The 17995-nt window shown below is 45.6% G+C and overlaps 1 protein-coding gene across 6 annotated transcripts in view; it reads right to left on the reverse strand.

Annotated features, from left to right (window-relative positions):
* Positions 1–1317: 1317 nt before the first annotated feature.
* The window catches only part of WIPF2 (WAS/WASL interacting protein family member 2), a 49783-nt gene continuing 33105 nt past the window's right edge, over positions 1318–17995 (reverse strand). For 5 of the 6 annotated variants that reach the window (XM_004764605.3, XM_045070174.1, XM_004764604.3 and 2 more), the window contains 5 exons: positions 17652–17768; positions 16646–17302; positions 7909–8118; positions 6450–6551; positions 1318–6203 (listed from right to left, as the gene is read on the reverse strand). In XM_004764605.3, coding sequence (XP_004764662.1) covers positions 6163–6203; positions 6450–6551; positions 7909–8118; positions 16646–17302; positions 17652–17768 — 1127 coding nt within the window. In that variant the 3' untranslated portion in view covers positions 1318–6162. The remainder of the gene's footprint in view (positions 6204–6449; positions 6552–7908; positions 8119–16645; positions 17303–17651; positions 17769–17995) is intronic. The other variant, XM_045070175.1, reaches the window with a different exon arrangement.

A 17995-nucleotide genomic window follows, 5' to 3' on the forward strand; every position in this document is an offset into this window, starting at 1 on the left:
AATCTGCAGTAGAGATCAGCATTCACAGTCGTGAATGGGAAGAATGTTCCCGGAGAATGGAGGTTTTTAGACCAGATGGTATTTCTGAGCTCTTAATAGAGCAACAGAACCCAGGAAGCAATCTTTACTGTTCATGTATTTTGATAATCTGGGCACCTAAAAACCATCCTTAATAACTTGAAGTGGTAACATGTGTCCAGCCAGCTTTAAGGGATAGTGGTGAAAACCTCCCTTGGTTACAGTGGGCTAGAGGAAGCCCAGGAAGCAATGAGTACTTAGTATTCATCCTGGAGCCTATGAAAGAAAACACTCACCAGAAGAAAAGGACCAGTCCAAGGTAAGCCTACAGGATTAGATGACCACTGTGGAAGCAGGCAGAGAATCACAGGAGGTCTGGATTGAAGGGTCTCTACCAGGTTACCTACACAATGCTCTCCCTTTCTGATACTACAGGAACACGCTGCACATGCCACCGGACTGTCTTGCTTCTTGGCCTCTGTCCTTGCTGTTCCCTCTGTCTGGAATGCCACACTCCATCCACCTTCCCTGGCTCACTGCCATTAAGCCTTTTAATAACCTACATAGGTTTCTCTTGGTGGCTGTCCTAAAGTGTTCTACTAGACTCAGCTCCTTGGAGGCAAAGACCAGTCCTATTCATCTTCAAATAACAGATGCTTGGGGTACAGAGTGAATTGGGCAATAAATAATTGCTGCAGGAATGGAGAGGACATCCCTGCCAAATGAATTTCCACCTTTCCCATGAACACTTTGTGGTTGGATAGCATATAGTCTTTTAAATCTCACACCCCTAAACCTAGGAGTGGAAAATGAATTTGATGACGTGTAAAAGCGATCCAGACTGGGCTCCAATGATGTCAGTTGTGAAGCGTTTCTCTGTAGTTATCCTCTGGGGTGGTTAGGATCCTGAGGTTGACATTTTAGTTCTCTTACCTCTGTCTGCAGAGTAACAGGAAGTCAGAGACAGGCCCCATCCTTGTAGTGAGTCACAGTTTGTGGCTGTGCTGGGCCAGGAAATACTTAAAACAGGAACATTCACAGTAAGCAGCTGTGTCTCAGTAATATTGAGACTAGTGTCCTTATCACCTGCTGATACACAGTATCATGAGGGAAGGAATCAAATCACAATGGAAGGGCCTGTCCAATATACTTTTGTGTATGTGTGCACACATGCATGCACACACACACACACATGAATAGCAGTATCACCCCAAAAGGACAGAGAAACCTTACAGGTTTAGGAAATTGAGGGTCATTCAGGCAAGCTCCTTTTGAGGGCTAAAGTCACAGGAGGAACAATTAAATCAATAAATAGGTAGTTTATTAATCATATTAATAACAATGATGGGTCAAATAATCAGGGATTCAGCCAATCTGGGAAGTATGGATGAAAATGAAAGGAGGCCTTTTCCCCCCTCCCTCTCATAAGTTTTTATATCTAAATTACGTGAAAGTGATTCATACACACACTCATTATGAATCAGTATGGGAAATAATTTCAAAATCTTTCCTAGCGATGAAAGCGCAAGGTGAGCTCATTAAGTCTTAGTGGTGATTATGTCAGCTGACCACAGTAAGCAGAGAATGTCTGGTTCATTTTTCACACCCCAAGTCGAAGTTCAAGAAAGCCAGCCAAGATTGCAACGTAAAAAGCAGGGAAGAAAAAAAGCCAACACCCACAATAACAATAGACACATACAGTCCATCTGCTGTCCCCACCCTTTTCTTCCATACCTCAGTGGGACAACCTGCCATGCAACACAGGTAGAAAGAATCCTAAGAGATGTGAGGAGAGGACACAAGGCCAGAGCGCCTCCTGGGTCCCCTGAAATCATGGGCATCGGGAAGGTAAGATGGCAAACGTAAATGATGACCAGAACTACCAGAGTCACCCAGGTGAGCATGGGTAACGAGAACTGTGATATTCAAAATATAGCAGGAACGGAGGAGGGAAGATCCCTGGGAAGCTGCAGATACTTCTGCCCAAGTCAGTGTAGCTACCTTCTTAGAGGTTCTAGAGTCAAACCACCACACTCAACAGAAGCAACAGATGTTCTCCGCTCCCTATGCCACCACTGGAGGCAGTGTTCCAGACAAGAGTACACAGTTTTCAGGTGTTTGTTTTTGTTTTTAAGCAAGGTTTAATTAAACTGCACGGCTTCCAGAAGAAAGAAGTGTACCAAAGAATCCAACCTGAGACCAGATTATACATTGTAGAGGGGTGGGGGGGTAGGAATCACTGCTTATTAGGAGGGAGCACTGCAATTGGAATATATCTCCAAAATAAATCATACAATAAATTATTTTTTTTAAAGAAAATAAACTGATCCACATGCAAAGATGGACACACACACATACACACACACACACACACTGCACACATCACTCTAGTCTTTTATTCAGTGTTGACTAGGACTTCCATGCTGGTCCCGTGGGAAAGGACAAAGGTTAGACATGAGAAAAGAAGGCTTGGCCCCTCTGCCACCAGTGGAATGAGATTTAAGACCATTCGAGAGGAAACCCACTAAGGTGTTAGAAACAAGAGTAGAAGGAAATAGTTATCAAGGAGGATTTTAATTGCTTCAAAGAGAGAGAGGAAGAAAGCACAGAAATCTAACACAAGTAAAGGCACAATGACCGTGGAGTTGAATGGAACCAAATCCTTCCTTCAGCTTAACAATTATCTTTCAAATTTTTTTATGTGTTTGGAAGGTGGCTGTAGTTTTGTTTCATTTTGCTTTTAAGAGAGGAGTCTTGAAGGCAGAGTTGTAATGCCTTCCATTCCCTAAATCAGGGTGGCTTACAGAAAGCCACCTTGACCACATTGCCAGGGACTGAGATTCAGTAGGGAAAGAAAGGCTACAACTGGAATGTGAAGAATTGGATTTGCAGTTGACTGTAGATTGGGTTTCCAGAAGGACAGACAGCTCAGTGTAGTGCCATCAAAGGGCCTCAGATGCCCTATACTCCACCCCCAGAGCATTGCAGAAGGAAAGGACCCTGGAGTCACATTTTTCCCCCACTCCCATAAGCACTCAGCCTACAGATTATTTCAAGTGATCAGGAGAATTAAAACACACCCCAACCCTGAGTTGCTCTGTAGCAAGTCTATTTACAATTTTTCTCACCTCTCCCTGGAGGTAAATCTGGATTTCAAGTTGGGAAGCTGTGGGGTGAGGGGATGCCCCCAGTGCAATGGCCAGTGGCTAGTCTCCTTGTGTTGGCCAGTTGGGAGGGCTGGGATGCATTTCTGGAGACAAGTAGTCTCACATCCATCAGGTGGGGTAGCCCTAAGCACCCTCACTCTGGGAGCCCAGGCCGTGAGGATGATGGGGCTCTGCAGCTGGAGGAAATCCCCCAAACCAGAAGAACCCAGAAAAACCACACCTGGAATATCAAAATGATTTGATCCAAGTTTGGTGACCAAAGAAGAGGGGGGAAGAGGGGCATATAGCTCATTTAAAAACCCGGAAGCCACTGCTCTGCTTCCCAGAAAGGGTGGAAAGAAATTAAGTTTTTCCCACTAGAGAAAAACATAAAACCAAACCCACCCAGAGGCTTATAACACAGCTTCCTGATGCTTAGTTGGGCAATGTCTCTTCCTTCTGGGAGGGAATTAAGGGGGTTAAGGGGACTGGGCAAGAGTCTCAACATGAGACCACCCCATCTCCCACTGAAGAGACAGCACTCCCACAAACAGGTAAGAAGAGCAGGCTAAAAGGTGAGAAGTTTTAGTGCTCTTGCAGCCAGCCCACCTTAAATCTATAGTACAAGCTTTTTACAACATACAAAATAGATCAATAACTATGAGGATCACATTCCCATTCTTCAATAGTAAATATACATGATAATAAATCTGTTATTAACAGAGGGACAATAAGGCAAAGACATTTAAATAGGTACTGTGCCATCAACATGCTCTCAAGAAGAAAATCCCTCTGATTAGATCTAGGCCCAGGCATTTTTTTCATGAGGCCAAGAAAATTAGAATACTATCAATACCTATGTGACACAGTCCAAATGCTGGGGAGTAGGAGAGGCAGCAGGTCACAGAGGAGGAACATATCAGCCCCAATGAAAAGCTGGGGTTTGGCTTTTACTTGTGATACTTATTTTGAAGCTCTATGTCTGAATAAAGGGGGAAAAAAGGATATACTTTGATAATATTATACAAAAGGCATCAACTCCCATTTCAAAAACAAATGGGAGGACTTCACAGTCCAAGTTCAGTAACTGGTCAGCATCTCCCCTGGAACTCTGCTGCAGGGTTAACTCTTGTATTCTTTTTCCCTCCACTCACGCCCTGTCTCAGCACTACTGGCTTCAGAATGCTGGGGATACTGCTGAGAGACAACTGTTAACAGATTTGAAAATAAAAACGATAAAGAGAATGATTAGAAAAGGTTTGGGGACAGACCTCATCATGGTTTGTCCCAAGAGTCAATGTAGTCCAGGGAACGGCAAAGGATAGCAGACCCTGAATAAAGAACCCAAGCTGAGAGCTCTCCCACCTACATGGGAAGACTTGGGTTTCTCTGGGCACCATGCACAGATCCTTAGTCTGTGATCCAACAGACTGGAGAGGTCCCAAAGGCAATTTAAGCCTGTGATGTACCTGGTGAAAATTTTTATTTGGCTTTCCCCATCCACTTCAAGGAATAGCCTTGGCTCCTCCCCTGCTCTCACTCCAAGCTTTGAGCAATCTCTGCACTCAGCAAGAGTTGTAGCAAACCAAACCATCCATATGTAGAGCCCAGGAGCTCCATCCTGCTGTGAGAGAATGGTGAAGTCCCATCCCATTATACAAGCTCAGTTTCTACCTAGACTGGGACCCTCGATTTCCCCTGCGTCCTTGAACTAGGACCTGGAAGACGAAAAAACATATTGCTGGCTGCCAAGGAAGATCAACTGGACTGAGGCACACTTCACCAAAGTCTTTGTGCTTCCTGGCACAGAGGAATCTGACTGTCCCCATAACCTTCCTCACCCTTCTCTATTCTGCTATATTAACCCCTGCAGTCTTGCAAAGGGAAGAGTAGTGGAGAAAGGAACAGAAGTACCTGCTAAATCAGATGGGCTGTGAACTTTGGAACAAATGGGCCTTAAAGTCCTTCATAACCCACAGAGTTGACCCTTCCACGAGGTGCTTCACCTTCCCTTGTCATTCCGGGGCACCCATCAGGGGCTAAGGTCTCTGAGCAGGCCCCCAGGGCCAGTCAGAAAAGACTTAATTGGTGTCAAGGCCAACAGTCTATTTTTCCATCTCCCACTGCAGGTTTTTGGGAGTTTGTGAATCTGTAATGAATCAAAGTGACTTGTTTCTTGAGGGGATGGGCAGTGCAGAGAGGAATAACAGCCCTCAGCCTCAGCACCCTGAGGAAACAGGCAAATGGGCAGGGAGTCCCAGAGGGCACAAATGGCTCCTGGCCCCTTTGCTGCAGAGAAACTGACTAGCTCTAAAAGGATCCCCAGTTTATTTCACCCTCTTTTTATTAGATGTTTAGTTCAACTGATTAGTATTTAGTGTTTATAATATCCAACTTCTCCCTGGGGTGGTGGCATGGGGTGGGGTGAGAGCAAAACCAAAATACCTCTAAACAGAAAGCAGACCCATTTCTTTGCCTTTTCTTCAAACTTGACCTTTAAAACAGATCACTTCTCTGCAAATTCCTTTCCTGTTTCACTAAAAATGCCCACCCCCCCAGAAGTCCTGGCCATGCCAGCCTCCTAAATGAGGAAATATAGTACAACTGCCACGCTTCCCCCACAGTGGGTAGGAGAAAGTAGGAGTACAATTCTCCACCCTGCCCCAACAATGAGTTCATTCATCATAACAAGGCACCTTTCCCCAAGAGGAAGGCAGGAGACATGGAAGCGCTTTCCTCATCTGGCTAGCAGGGCTTGCAAGAGGAGGGATGGATGCAGGGTTTGAGACCCTACTGTCAATATAAAGAGTCCAATCACCAAGTCTAGAGACGAGATGCATAGATGGAGGTGAGTGGGGAGGACGCTTGGTGTCTAGAGATGGGTTGCACTGGAGAAACACTTCAGGAGCTCTCATGCAGGTTTCAGGGGAATGGAAGGGACCATCTGAGCAGAGGAGAGGGTCCATCCTTTTCCTGAGGAACAGGACCAAGCCAGGCTTCACCTGAGAATGGGCGGCAGAGGTGGGGCTCCACGGGCAGCTGAAAAATATAAAAATAAAAACCACATTCATAAGGTCAACCATCAAACCTTGAACAACCTGAACATTCCTGACATGAGAGACAGGTTCTTTAAGCTAACCTTTAAAATTTAGGGACCGGTTCTGTTGTTCCCTTGTTTTCTTAAGAAAATGCAGATGAGGAGAAACAAATTTAAATCTAAGATGAAATGACCAATTCTACTTCCTACAGAATTATGGAAAAACTTTCATTGACTACTCTTCTCACCTCGGTTTGTTTTGCTGGGATATATTCTCTGAAAGTGTTTATATTCTTCTGGAGCAGGAAAGTCTTCTACTGGATGGAAAGAATACTTTGACTCAAAATCATCTGGGAAAGGAACAGAATATTAAGTCAAATCCTCCTTTCTTGTGCTCCCACATATTTTGTACCACTTCTGACCTCCACCCCTGTTGATCTCCCCTGAATTCTGATGGGCCACAAGGGCCTGCCTGGCCCATAAACTGAGGTTCCTGTGGCCAGCAACAGCATCTTTCTATGCACTTTGCATGCACAGAGGATATGCTCAGAGGCTCTTTACATTAAGGAATGAGTCTTTGAATTAGTTCTGTAAATCTTTCCACCAAAAATCAGGCACTTAACAGGAACGGAGCCCAGCTGTTTACACGGGAAGAGAAGGAAATACAGTTCTGTTTCAGTTAAAAGCCATCTTGGAGGCTGTCACCATGGGAAACCAACTGAACTGAATCCACAGATTGGTAGACATTAACTTAAAATGGGAATTTCTGTCACCAGCTTAGTGAGAGATCTGACCAGATAATTCCCCTAGGGCCCAGGTTACCCTCATTTAGCACTACCACAGAGCTGGGACAGCCATCTCATGGCCTCCGCTCCCTTTCCATGGCCCCTCTAGAAGGCGGCTCAGATTTTTCAAACGGTGTAGCTCAAACACATTCCAAAAACCCTGGTCCACCAGTTAGGAATAGAATGAGACTGGGGGCGGAGAAGAGGCAATGATTCAAGAATCTAGAGTGTCAGGTTTGAAGGAGACTGTACAGATCTTTCTAGGAATCCTTAACAGAGGATCTGAGGAAACCCTATGGACAACCTTTGCTTGGGGCTCCATCTTAGGATCAATGAATCAGAATCTCTAAAGTGAGGCTGGAGACTCATTTATGACCTTGGAAAAGTTAAATCTGATACACTCCTGATCTCACCAACCTCCTCATTTCACAGATGAGGGAAGTGAGGCCCAGAGAAGTGAAGTAACTTTCTCAAAGGAGCACTACTAGATCGTGGCTCTGTATTATTAATGTTGCGTACCACGGGTTTTTGTTGTTGTTTTTTTAAAGGTCCAGAAAGGCCCTCTCCTTCCTAGGAAGATACATCATTCCTGTCTGAATAATCCTGAAAAGGATAGTCTCTGACCCAAAAGCTAACCACAAATGACCCTTGGGGAGCAAGAGAGTAGCTTTGGGGCTATTAGCACAACACCTACCGATTTTACTTCCAACTCGTCTAAAGCAATCATACCTAGAATTCATATAAGGCAAGGGAAGTCAATGGAGGGGACCCAGAAGTCTGAGGGACAGTGAGGAGAGGAACTGTTGTGAACAAAGGATACCTAGTGACCATTCCTGCTCTAGAGTGGCCACTGGAATTAGTGAAGTCACCACAAGAACTATGAGACTGAAACAGCGATTACTGTTACCCAGCTATTACTCACCCAAGAAAGATCGGACAGTGGTAATAGAATCTCTGTGGCCATTCCTCAGGGGTGGTGGAGGAGGAGGGGGTGGCCCAGCTGGCGTCCTTGAGGGAGGAGGTGGGGGCTTTCCTCGGCTCAAGGGTTCTGACCCATGCATTCGGTACGGTGGGGGGGGAGGGGGAGCATCCCTGGCACCATTTCGGATCATGGGTGGCGGGGGTGGAGGAGCTGCAAGGAAAATCCAAAGCAGTTAGGCTGAGATACAGAGATGGTAAGGGCTGGGGGAATTTGAGAGACGTATGCTAGGAGTGCGCCTTGGCGCCTTCCCATGGAGCCGGGCTCTGGGAGCCTCTAGGCAGCATGTCAGGTATCCAATTCACCCTCCTCTCACTCCTATTCAACCGCGGGAACATTCTTCCAGATCCCAAAGTCCAGAATAAATGTGTGACCCTTTTCATTTTCTGTGACAAGTCAATCAAGAATTCTGCCTGCTCTTGATCTTTTCCCTGCCTTCCTCCACAATCCTAGTTCAAGGCTTTCTCATATTTAGCCTGTTCCACTGCACAAAGCTTCCCAAATGTTCTCTCTCATCTCTTGCCATTCCAATCCATCTGCATACCAGCTCACTAATCTCCTCCAAAATACTTGCTCAAACTTTTCCATTTCCTTTATCATGAAGTTTCAAATCCTTGGCTTCTACCCCAACTGTGCCACACCCCATCATCCTACTTTCTTACACAGCAATTTACCATGCCAGGCAGTCTGATCTCACCTTCTCCTCTTCCTTGCTTGATTCCCTAGGCTGAGAATCCCACTGTCGCCGCTGTATCTCTCTACTACACTATCATACTGTATCATAATTTTTCATGTTATGTGTCTCTTCCCCCAGCACACTAAGTCAGGGCAGTGTCCAGTCATCCGACATCCCAAGCTCAGCCAAACGTACAGCATGCTGCAGGCACACAATCATGTGCTGGCTAAACTAAACCATATATGCTTTGCTCTTGTGACTCCCCCAAAAGACGCGGAAATGCCATCCCTCTTCCCTCACTACCAAGCCCTACCTCTCCTTTAAGATTTGACTCAAGCCCATCTTTTCCAGGCTTTCCTAAAGCAATGCACTCTATTCTAATCCCCTCCTTTTTTATTCTCCAACAGCATTTAGAGGCTGTGTCACTTATTCTAGCACGTAGTAGTACAGACTAAAATGAGTGATTCTCAAAATATGTATAGTAGGTTCATCTGCAAAAGTTGCGTATCTCCAATGATAGGCTCATTGCTCAAAAAAAACTGGGAATGCCTCTTCGGGAATTGCCTCCAAACCCAATTTCTAACCAGACAGACCCATAAATATTATATGATGTTCACATCTCATTTCTTTTTTATTTCATTATTATTATTTTAAAGATTTTATTTATTTATTTGACAGAGATCGTAAGCAGGGGGAGAGAGAGGGAGGAAAAAAGGCTTCCTGCTGAGCAGAGAACCCAATCCAGGACTTGATCCCAGGACCCTGAGATCATGACCTGAGCCCAAGGCAGAGGCTTAACCCACTGAGCCACCCAGGTGCCCCTTTTTAAAAAATTTTTAAAAGACTTTCTCCCGGGGTGCCTGGGTGGCTCAGTGGGTTAAAGCCTCTGCCTTCGGCTCAGGTCATGATCCCAGGGTCCTGGGATCGAGCCCCGCATCCGGCTCTCTGCTCAGCGGGGAGCCTGCTTCCCCTCTCTCTGCCTGTCTCTCTGCCTACTTGTGATCTCTGTCAAATAAATAAATAAAATCTTAAAAAAAAAAAAGATTTTCTCCCTCTCTCCCTCACATCTTTCTTTTTTATTATTTATTTACTAAGATTTTATTTACTTATTTGACAGAGAGAGACACAGCGAGAGAGGGAACACAGCAGAGGGAATGGGAGAGGGAGAAGCAGGCTTCCCGCTGAGCAGGAAGTCTGACATGGGGCTCAATCCCAGGACCCCAGGATCATAACCTGAGCCAGAGGCAGACGCTTAACAACTGAACCACCCAGGTGTGCCTCTTTTTAATTTTTTTTTAAAGATTTTTAAAGATTTAAAAGATTTAAAGATTTTTAAAAAGATTTTCCCTCTGTTTTACAAGAGTGCATGCACACATGTGTGCTGGCTTGGGGGAGGAGCAGAGAGAGAGGGACAAGCGGACTCTGTGCTGAGCATGGAGCCCAACATGGGGCTTGATTCACGGCTCCAAGATCATGACCTGAGCCGAAACCAAGAATCAGATGGCCAACTGACCGAATCACCCAGGTGCCCTTCATATCTTACTTCTGAGGTCACATAACCATCAATAAAAATATTCATACTTACATCTGACTCCATATTTCAAAAATAAAATTCACACCTAAAGGCCCATTTAAAAATGTGGCGTGCTGGGTGGGTCAGTCGGTTAAGCATCTGCCTTCAGCTCAGGTAATAATCCCAGGGTTCTGGGACCAAGCCCTGAGTCAGGCTCCCTGCTCCCTCTCCCTATGCCCCTGCTTACGCACTCTCTCTCTCAAATAAATCAATGAAATCTTTAAAAAAAAGACAAAATGCACCACCAAGTAGAAAGCAACATCAAAAATGTGTCTGAAGACATGGCAACGTCACTGGAATAGGTTCTAAGTAAGATGTTTGTAATTATGTTCTATTCTTTTCATTAACTAACAAAAAGAGCAGCCACCATTTGTTTGATTTCTGTTATATTCCAGGCCTGGTCCCAGGCACTTTATAGGCATTACACTTTAAAAATTCTCCTGCCACTCCCACAAAGTATGTGGTATTATCCCCATTTCACAAATGAGGAAACTGGGACTCAGGTTGTTTATATGAGGTCACAGATCTAACAGACTCAGCACACTTCTGCTCTTTCCACTATGCCCACACTGCTTTTCATAACTATCCCAAGTACTATATTAACTTCCCCCCAAATGTATAACCCACAGACGGAAGTTTGTGGTACCAACGCCATGTCCCATAAGTAGCTATTTCCTAAACTATACAGGAGAGACTACTTGGCTTAACAGACAACACTGGTTTAGTGATAAAGAGTGCATCATCTATCACCTTCTTCTTCTTTTTGTAAGTACACTCTACACCCATCGTGGGGCTTGAATCCATGACCCTGAGATCAAGAGTCACATGCTCTACTGACTGAGCCAGCGAGGCACCCAAGAGTGTATCTTCTTTTTTTTCTTTTTTTTTAAGGTTTTTATTCACTTATAGGACAGAGCAAGAGAACATGAGAGGAGAGAAAGTCAGAGGGAGAAGCAGACTCACGGTGGAGCTGGAAGTCCAATGAGGGACTCGATCCAAGACTCTGGGATCATGACCTGAGCCAAAGGCAGTTGCCTAACCAACTGAGCCACCCAGGCCCCCAAGAGTGTATCTTCGTATTCCTTCTAAATTACTGCTGGAACTTCTGTAGAGTGACCACAGTTATGAATGAAACAGTAATGGGATGATTTATGTAGACAAGGGGATCAGCACTGTAGGCCCAGTAAATGTTAGTTTTTAGTTCCCCTAAGATGCACTCTGAATGTCTCCCTCACTCTTTTCAAGGTTTAAGTATGAACAGGTATTATTGGAAGCAGTAACTTCACAGATCTCCAAACCAAAGCTCTTTTAGGTCACCTTCAAAATATTTCCCTAAAACCCCGATTTCTCAGGACCCTGAGAGTCTGTATCTATTCTAGGGGAGGGCCAGGGATTATAAGACAGCCAGGGTTAGCTAGGCTCAAAAGGATACCAGCTTGGGGCGCCTGGGTGGCTCAGTGGGTTGGGCCACTGCCTTCGGCTCAGGTCATGATCCCAGGGTCCTGGGATCGAGTCCCACATCGGGCTCTCTGCTCAGCGGAGAGCCTGCTTCCCTCTCTCTCTGCCTGCCTCTCCATCTACTTGTGATTTCTGTCAAATAAATAAATAAATAAAATCTTTAAAAAAAAAAAAAGGGATACCAGCTAGACACTGGACAGGTGGCAGTGATTAGAGCCAAACCAGACTGGCCAAATAGAGCAGGACCAAGCGCAACCTGCTTGCTCCTTCGCGGCCCTCCCCCAGGGATGCTCGTCCCAAGGTTCTGCCATCTCCAGTAAGTTTCTGGGCTCTTTGTCACATACAGTTTTAAGACCGTTTCAGGTGACAGAGCTGGAACCCAAGGACCATAAGAAAGAAGCAGTTTGTAAAAGAAACCTGGGGTGGGAGATCACCTTTTGTAAACCTAGGTAAACCCAATTTTGAGCATGTAATATTGATTCCTTAAAAAATAATAATAATAGGGGCGCCTGGGTGGCTCAGTGGGTTAAAGCCTCTGCTTTCGGCTCAGGTCACGATCCCAGGGTCCTGGGATCAAGCCCCACATCGGGCTCTCTGCTCAGTGGGGAGCCTGCTTCCTCCTCTCTCTCTGTCTGCCTCTCTGCCTACTTGTGATCTCTGTCTGTCAAATAAATAAATAAATCTTTAAAAAATAATAATAATAATAAAATAAAATAAAATCCCTTAAAAATAGTGTTTTTTAGGGTGCCTGGGTGGCTCAGTGGGTTAAACCGCTGCCTTCTGCTCAGGTCATGATCTCAGGGGCCCGCATCGGGCTCTCTGCTCAGCAGGGAGCCTGCTTCCCTCTCTCTCTCTCTGCCTGCCTCTCTGTCTACTTGTGAGCTCTGTCAAATAAATAAATAAAATCTTTTAAAAAAAAATAGTGTTTTTTGCTCTGCAAAGAAAAAATTCAGAAAACCTACGGATCAATAAAATTGGTCCCTGAGCACCTTGGGAAGACAAAAGACTCCACACTTTTTCAAATATAAATATTTAATATAGAAACAAAAGTATATTATCATGTAATATTGTTATAATATGGTTTAATAAGAGATAATCCATGAACTACATGGAAACCCTTGCATAAAACCACTAACAGTTATCAGCATACTACAGTTTACAAAGCACTTTCATACATACTTTTATTTACAGCCACAACTGAAGATTCTACGAACACATGAGGGAAACAAACTCAGAGAATCAGAGCTATCTGCCCAAAGTCAGAGAGCTAATACTGACAAGATCTCTGATTAAAATATCTGTTTTCTCTCAGTGCTATCACTCTAAGAACTGCTGCTACTTACAAGCCCCATATAAGGCCTACAGCTTAGTTTAAAATAATAATAATAATAATAATAATAATAAATTATTTAGTTAAAGAAAAATAGGGGTGCCTGGAAGGCTCAGTGGGTTAAGCCTCTGCCTTTGGCTCAGGTCATGATCCCAGGATGCTGGGATTGAGCCCTGCATTGGGCTCTCTGCTCGGCGGGGAGCCTGATTCCCCTTCTCTACCTGCCTACTTGTGATCTCTGTCAAATAAATAAATAAACTACTCAGTTAAACCCACAGAAATTACATTTTCCTCCCACTTCTATTCCTTGGATAGGGTTAGAAAGATATGGGTTCTGCTTTGATAAAGAGTCTTAAAAAAAAAAAAAATCCTTGGGATGCCTGGGTGGCTCATTTGGTTAAGTGTCTGCCTATGGTTCAGGTTATGATCCTGGAGTCCTGGGATCAAGCCCAGCACTGGTCTCTTTCCTTAGCAGGGAGTCTGCTTCTCCCTCTGCCGGCCACTCCACCCTGCTTGTGCTCTTGCTCTGACAAATGAATAAATAAAATCTTAAAAAAAAAAGGGGGGGGGGTCCTGGGTGGCTCAGTGGGTTAAAGCCTCTGCCTTCAGCTCAGGTCATGATCTCAGGGTCCTAGGATTGAGCCCCGCATTGGGCTCTCTGCTCAGCAGGGAGCCTGCCTTCCCCCTCTCTCTCTGCCTGCCTCTTTGCCTACTTGTGATCTCTGTCAAATAAATAAATAAAATCTTAAAAAAAAAATCCCCAAGTTAAATAATTTTTAACCTAAACTTTATAGAAGCAAAGGCCACCTTAGGGCTAGGGTTCTTACGGCTAAAGCCAGGGAGACAAGGGCTCAGGAAAGTACCAGGTTACCTGACGACTGCTGTATGCTGAACTGCCAGCTCCTAGAATACGAATCCCCATGTACTTCACCAAGTAGCAGCGCAGGTTAATGGGCTGTCAATATGTGTTTCCTACTGACTTAATTTCTTAATGATTCAAGCCTGCAAGAACTATTTAAAAGCTCAAAAGCCATTTGTAGAGGATGTGGCTCAAAGTTCAATAACACAAGAGGCCATGGGAGTCAAAATTCCTCGGTCTAAGAAGGTTCCAGAGAGCTTCAGGTCTCTCTAACTCTCTACCTTCAGTCATGCTATTTTGTAAAGACTACACAACCTCTTCTACTTTTTTAGAGCTCCTTATTCCCCTCTTCACCCAGTTTAGGCTCATGGTCCACTGTTACAATCACTCCCTGACCTACACCCTTAGCTCCCCTGCCCCACTCTCCCTTAGTGACCCATTTGTCTAAAAAAGGTAACCCTGGTTAAATACCATGCTGTCCCTACTCAGCACCCTGCAAACATATAGACATAAATTGCAGTACCTGCAAACAGACACATACAGAACAGACAGTGTGCAAATCTCACTTTGAGCATACGGCTCCTAATCCTGAGAGGACCTTTCGTGCTGTTGGTTAGCCCAGCACACCTCCCCACCCTCTTCACTCTCCCACACTCCCCAAGGACCACTTCTTGCCCCTCTCCTTTCCTCCCCTCATTAATAGATGTCCTTGCTTTCTATTTCACCAATAAGAAACAAACCAGCAGAGGTGCCTGGGTGGCTCAGTTGGTTAAGCACCTGCCTTTGGCTCAGGTCATAATCCCAGGGTCCTAGGATAGAGCCCCATGTCCAAGCTCCCTGTTCAGCAGGGACCCTGCTTCTCCCTCTGCCCTTCCCCCCCTGCTTGTTCTCTCTCTCTCTCTGTCTCAAATGAATAAATATAGGAAGGAAGAAGGCTGGAAGGAAAGAAGGGAGGGAGGGAAAGAAAAGAAAAAAAAACGAAGAAACTTTGCACATGCTCCTACCACTATGCCCACATGCACCTACCCACATGCACCTATGCCTAGGCACTCTGCCTTCCCTCCTGTTACCATGGAAGAACTACCTCTCTTCTTATCTAAGGTCAACCCCTTACCTAGGAATAATATTCCATTCCTTTTAGCCTTCTAGGGACTATAACTCAGGAAATTTCCCCCCTTTATATTGTATCATTTCCTCAGTGTACAAAGAGATGCTGAAATATCTCCCATCTTGGAGAGGAGGGATCCCAACCCTCAATCCCACATTCTCCTGCAGCACCCATTCATCTGCACCCCCATCCCCACTCCCCTTTAAGTAAACTCAGAGACTTCTACGTTGCTATCCCAATTCCTCTCCTCCTATCCCCAAGTTCCCAAACACATGTCAATTAGACTTTCACCCTCATCCTCCAGCACTCCACTGAAACTACCAAAAGGATATCATGTTGTTTGGGGGTTCCCCTAAAGGACTCCATGTTGCTAAGATCACTGTCATTCTCAGTTTTCAGTCCTGGAGAGAGCCGATCACTTGATCTTGGCATCCTTCCAGCATCCTTATTTTCTTTCTTCCTCACTAGGGGCTCTTGGCTTCCCCTGCTTGCTACTCCATTTCTCTGAGCTCTAATATAAAGGCCTCAACCTCTTCTCTACCTAGACTGACTCCCTAGGTGAGCTCATCCAGCATACAGTCTTTAGTATCAAATTTCTCTAGCCCAGACTTTTCTCCTCAACTTCAGGGTCTGACAGACATCCAAAAGAAAATAATGAATTGGTGTCTGGCTAACAGGTATGTCAAACTTGACTTGTTTCAAAGCAAACACCTGTCTTCTTCTCCCAAACCTGCTGCGGTCCTACCTATTTGCCTGGTTGACTGCAACAGCCTCCTACGTGGTCTCCCTTGCCACCTCTGTCCCTGTGCAGTCTATTTTCAACATAGGAGTTTGTCATCCTTTGATTTTTTTTTAAAAGATCTTATTTATTTATTTGACAGAGAGAGAGTACAAGCAGGGGGGGCAGCAGAGGGAGATAGAGTCCAGTGGGGCTCAATCCCAGGACTCTGGGATCATGACCTGAGCCAAACGCAGACGCTTAACTGAGCCACCTAGGCACAAGTTTGTCATCCTTTTAAGAGCTACGCAAAGCTTCTTTCAACGCCTCCAATGGCTCAGCATCTAAGTAAATGCCAATCTTGACAAAGTCCTACAGTGTTCTCCTCTGGAAATCTAGCTTCCTGACTTCCATTTCCTGCCACTCTTCCCCCCTCACTCATTCCAGTCCTGCTGTCCCCAGTCTCAGGGCTTTTGTATTTGCTGGTCTGAATGTCTACAATAGCTATTCTCCGAGATAACTGCTTAGCCCACTCGACACTCTCTTCAAGTCTTCCCTGATTGTTACCTCATCAGTCAGTCAGGCCTTCCCTAACCCTCCTCTCACCCCACCCCTGCAACAGAAAACACCACCACTACCCTCCACACCCCTGGATATCCTGTTCGTCTCCTCTGCTCTGGATTTCTCTAAAGCATCTACATACTATGTCTTTATCTATATATCTATACCTCCATCTGCATTATTTGCTTGACTGTCCAAAGAACAGGACTCTTCTGTCTTTTCTATTGATTGCTGTTTCCTTAAAAACAGAGTGTGACACACAAAAAGGCAATCAGTAAACCTGCTGAATGAATAAGTGAATTCTTCCCTTCAATTGCTGAAGGCAGGCTTTGGAGAAAAGGCTGAGAAGATAAACTCAATTCTCTAAGAGGGAAAAAAGGTGCTTCCAGGCACTTACCTGCTCCCCGACTGGGAGGGTCCCGGGCTGGCGGAGGTGGTCTATTACTCTGTAGTGATGGAGAGGCTGAGGAGGGTGGAGGAGGCGCTAGGCCTCTGACAGGCCCTGGTGTCTTCCTATGCAAAGAATTGTGTCTCTGTGGCAGCTCAGGGGCTGACTCATTAGTGGGACTGGAGGGTCCATTGGGGACCCCGGGAGGCTGGCGGTAAGGAGGAGGAGGAGGAGCCAGAGACTGGCCACTTGGTCCCGTCCTGATATTCACAGGGGAAGGAGGTGGTTTGACTGGGGGTGGAGCAGGAGGTCCCTCGCGACCAGGGTGCAGCCTTTGTCCAGGTGTGGGCGGCAAGGGTTTCTCTCTGTTGTAGGCTGGGGCTTTGCTGCTGTGCACAGGCAGAGGTGTTGGGGGTGCATTGGCACGCCGCCCCGGGGGTGGTGGAGGAGGGGCAGAGGAGCTGTGCTTCATGCCTGTACTGCTGGTGGTATTAGGCCGAGAGAGGTCCGGTAACGAGGGTCTCTGCATCCGGGGCAGTTCCGGGAGTGAGGCTCGGCTGCTGTCTGTATCATCTTGGGGGCGCCCGCTGGCTGTAGACACTGGTGGCCTTGGGGCAGCAGCTCGAGAACTGGGGATTTGTAGGGCTGGCTTACCAGCTAGGTTCTCTACAAATACACCAGACAGCACTCAATCAACAGAGCTAGATACATGTTAGTACCTCTGCTTCACCCAGCCTCTTTAGTGTAACCTGCATGGTAGCAGGTTAAATGCCTGTAGAGTTCTGGATTTTACTCTGGTTTTAGGCTCAGGGCCCACTGACAAATACTGCCAATACAAGTTGAACACATTTTTACTTAATCCCTCAGCTTTGGCTTTATTCTGCTCTGTAACTCCTCCCCTGCTTCCACTCCTCCTCCCACCTCTACCAGATACCTTAACCCTAGATGACTCACTTGGGACTAATCAGAAATTAACACACTTGGAAAATAGCCTAAGAAAGTACTGATCAGATACCTGAAACATCCTTGGCTCCCACAGGTCGGAGCTTCGGCACTCCCCCTTGGAAGAGACCTCCCTTGGGCTGCAGGGCAGCTGCTCCAGAGCCATAACCACCACTGTTTCCTTTTGGTTCTGGAAAGCATACCATTAGGGTTTTCACTTCACATGCTGGGAACTGGTGACCAAGTCAATCCTGAGGAGAAACCCTTCCTCTACTTGGGCTTTAATTTCTAAACATACCAATCTTGCTTTTGCATTTAAAAAAAAAAAAAAAAAAAGAAAGCAAGAAAAGGCTAGGCCTCTCAGCTCCACATCTTCACTGTGATGAAACAGAAAAAAACAAAAGCAACAAGGAGCCA

Source organism: Mustela putorius, unplaced genomic scaffold, assembly GCF_011764305.1.
Source record: "Mustela putorius furo isolate JIRA1106 unplaced genomic scaffold, ASM1176430v1.1 tig00003962_pilon_pilon_pilon, whole genome shotgun sequence".
Taxonomy (NCBI): domain Eukaryota; kingdom Metazoa; phylum Chordata; class Mammalia; order Carnivora; family Mustelidae; genus Mustela; species Mustela putorius.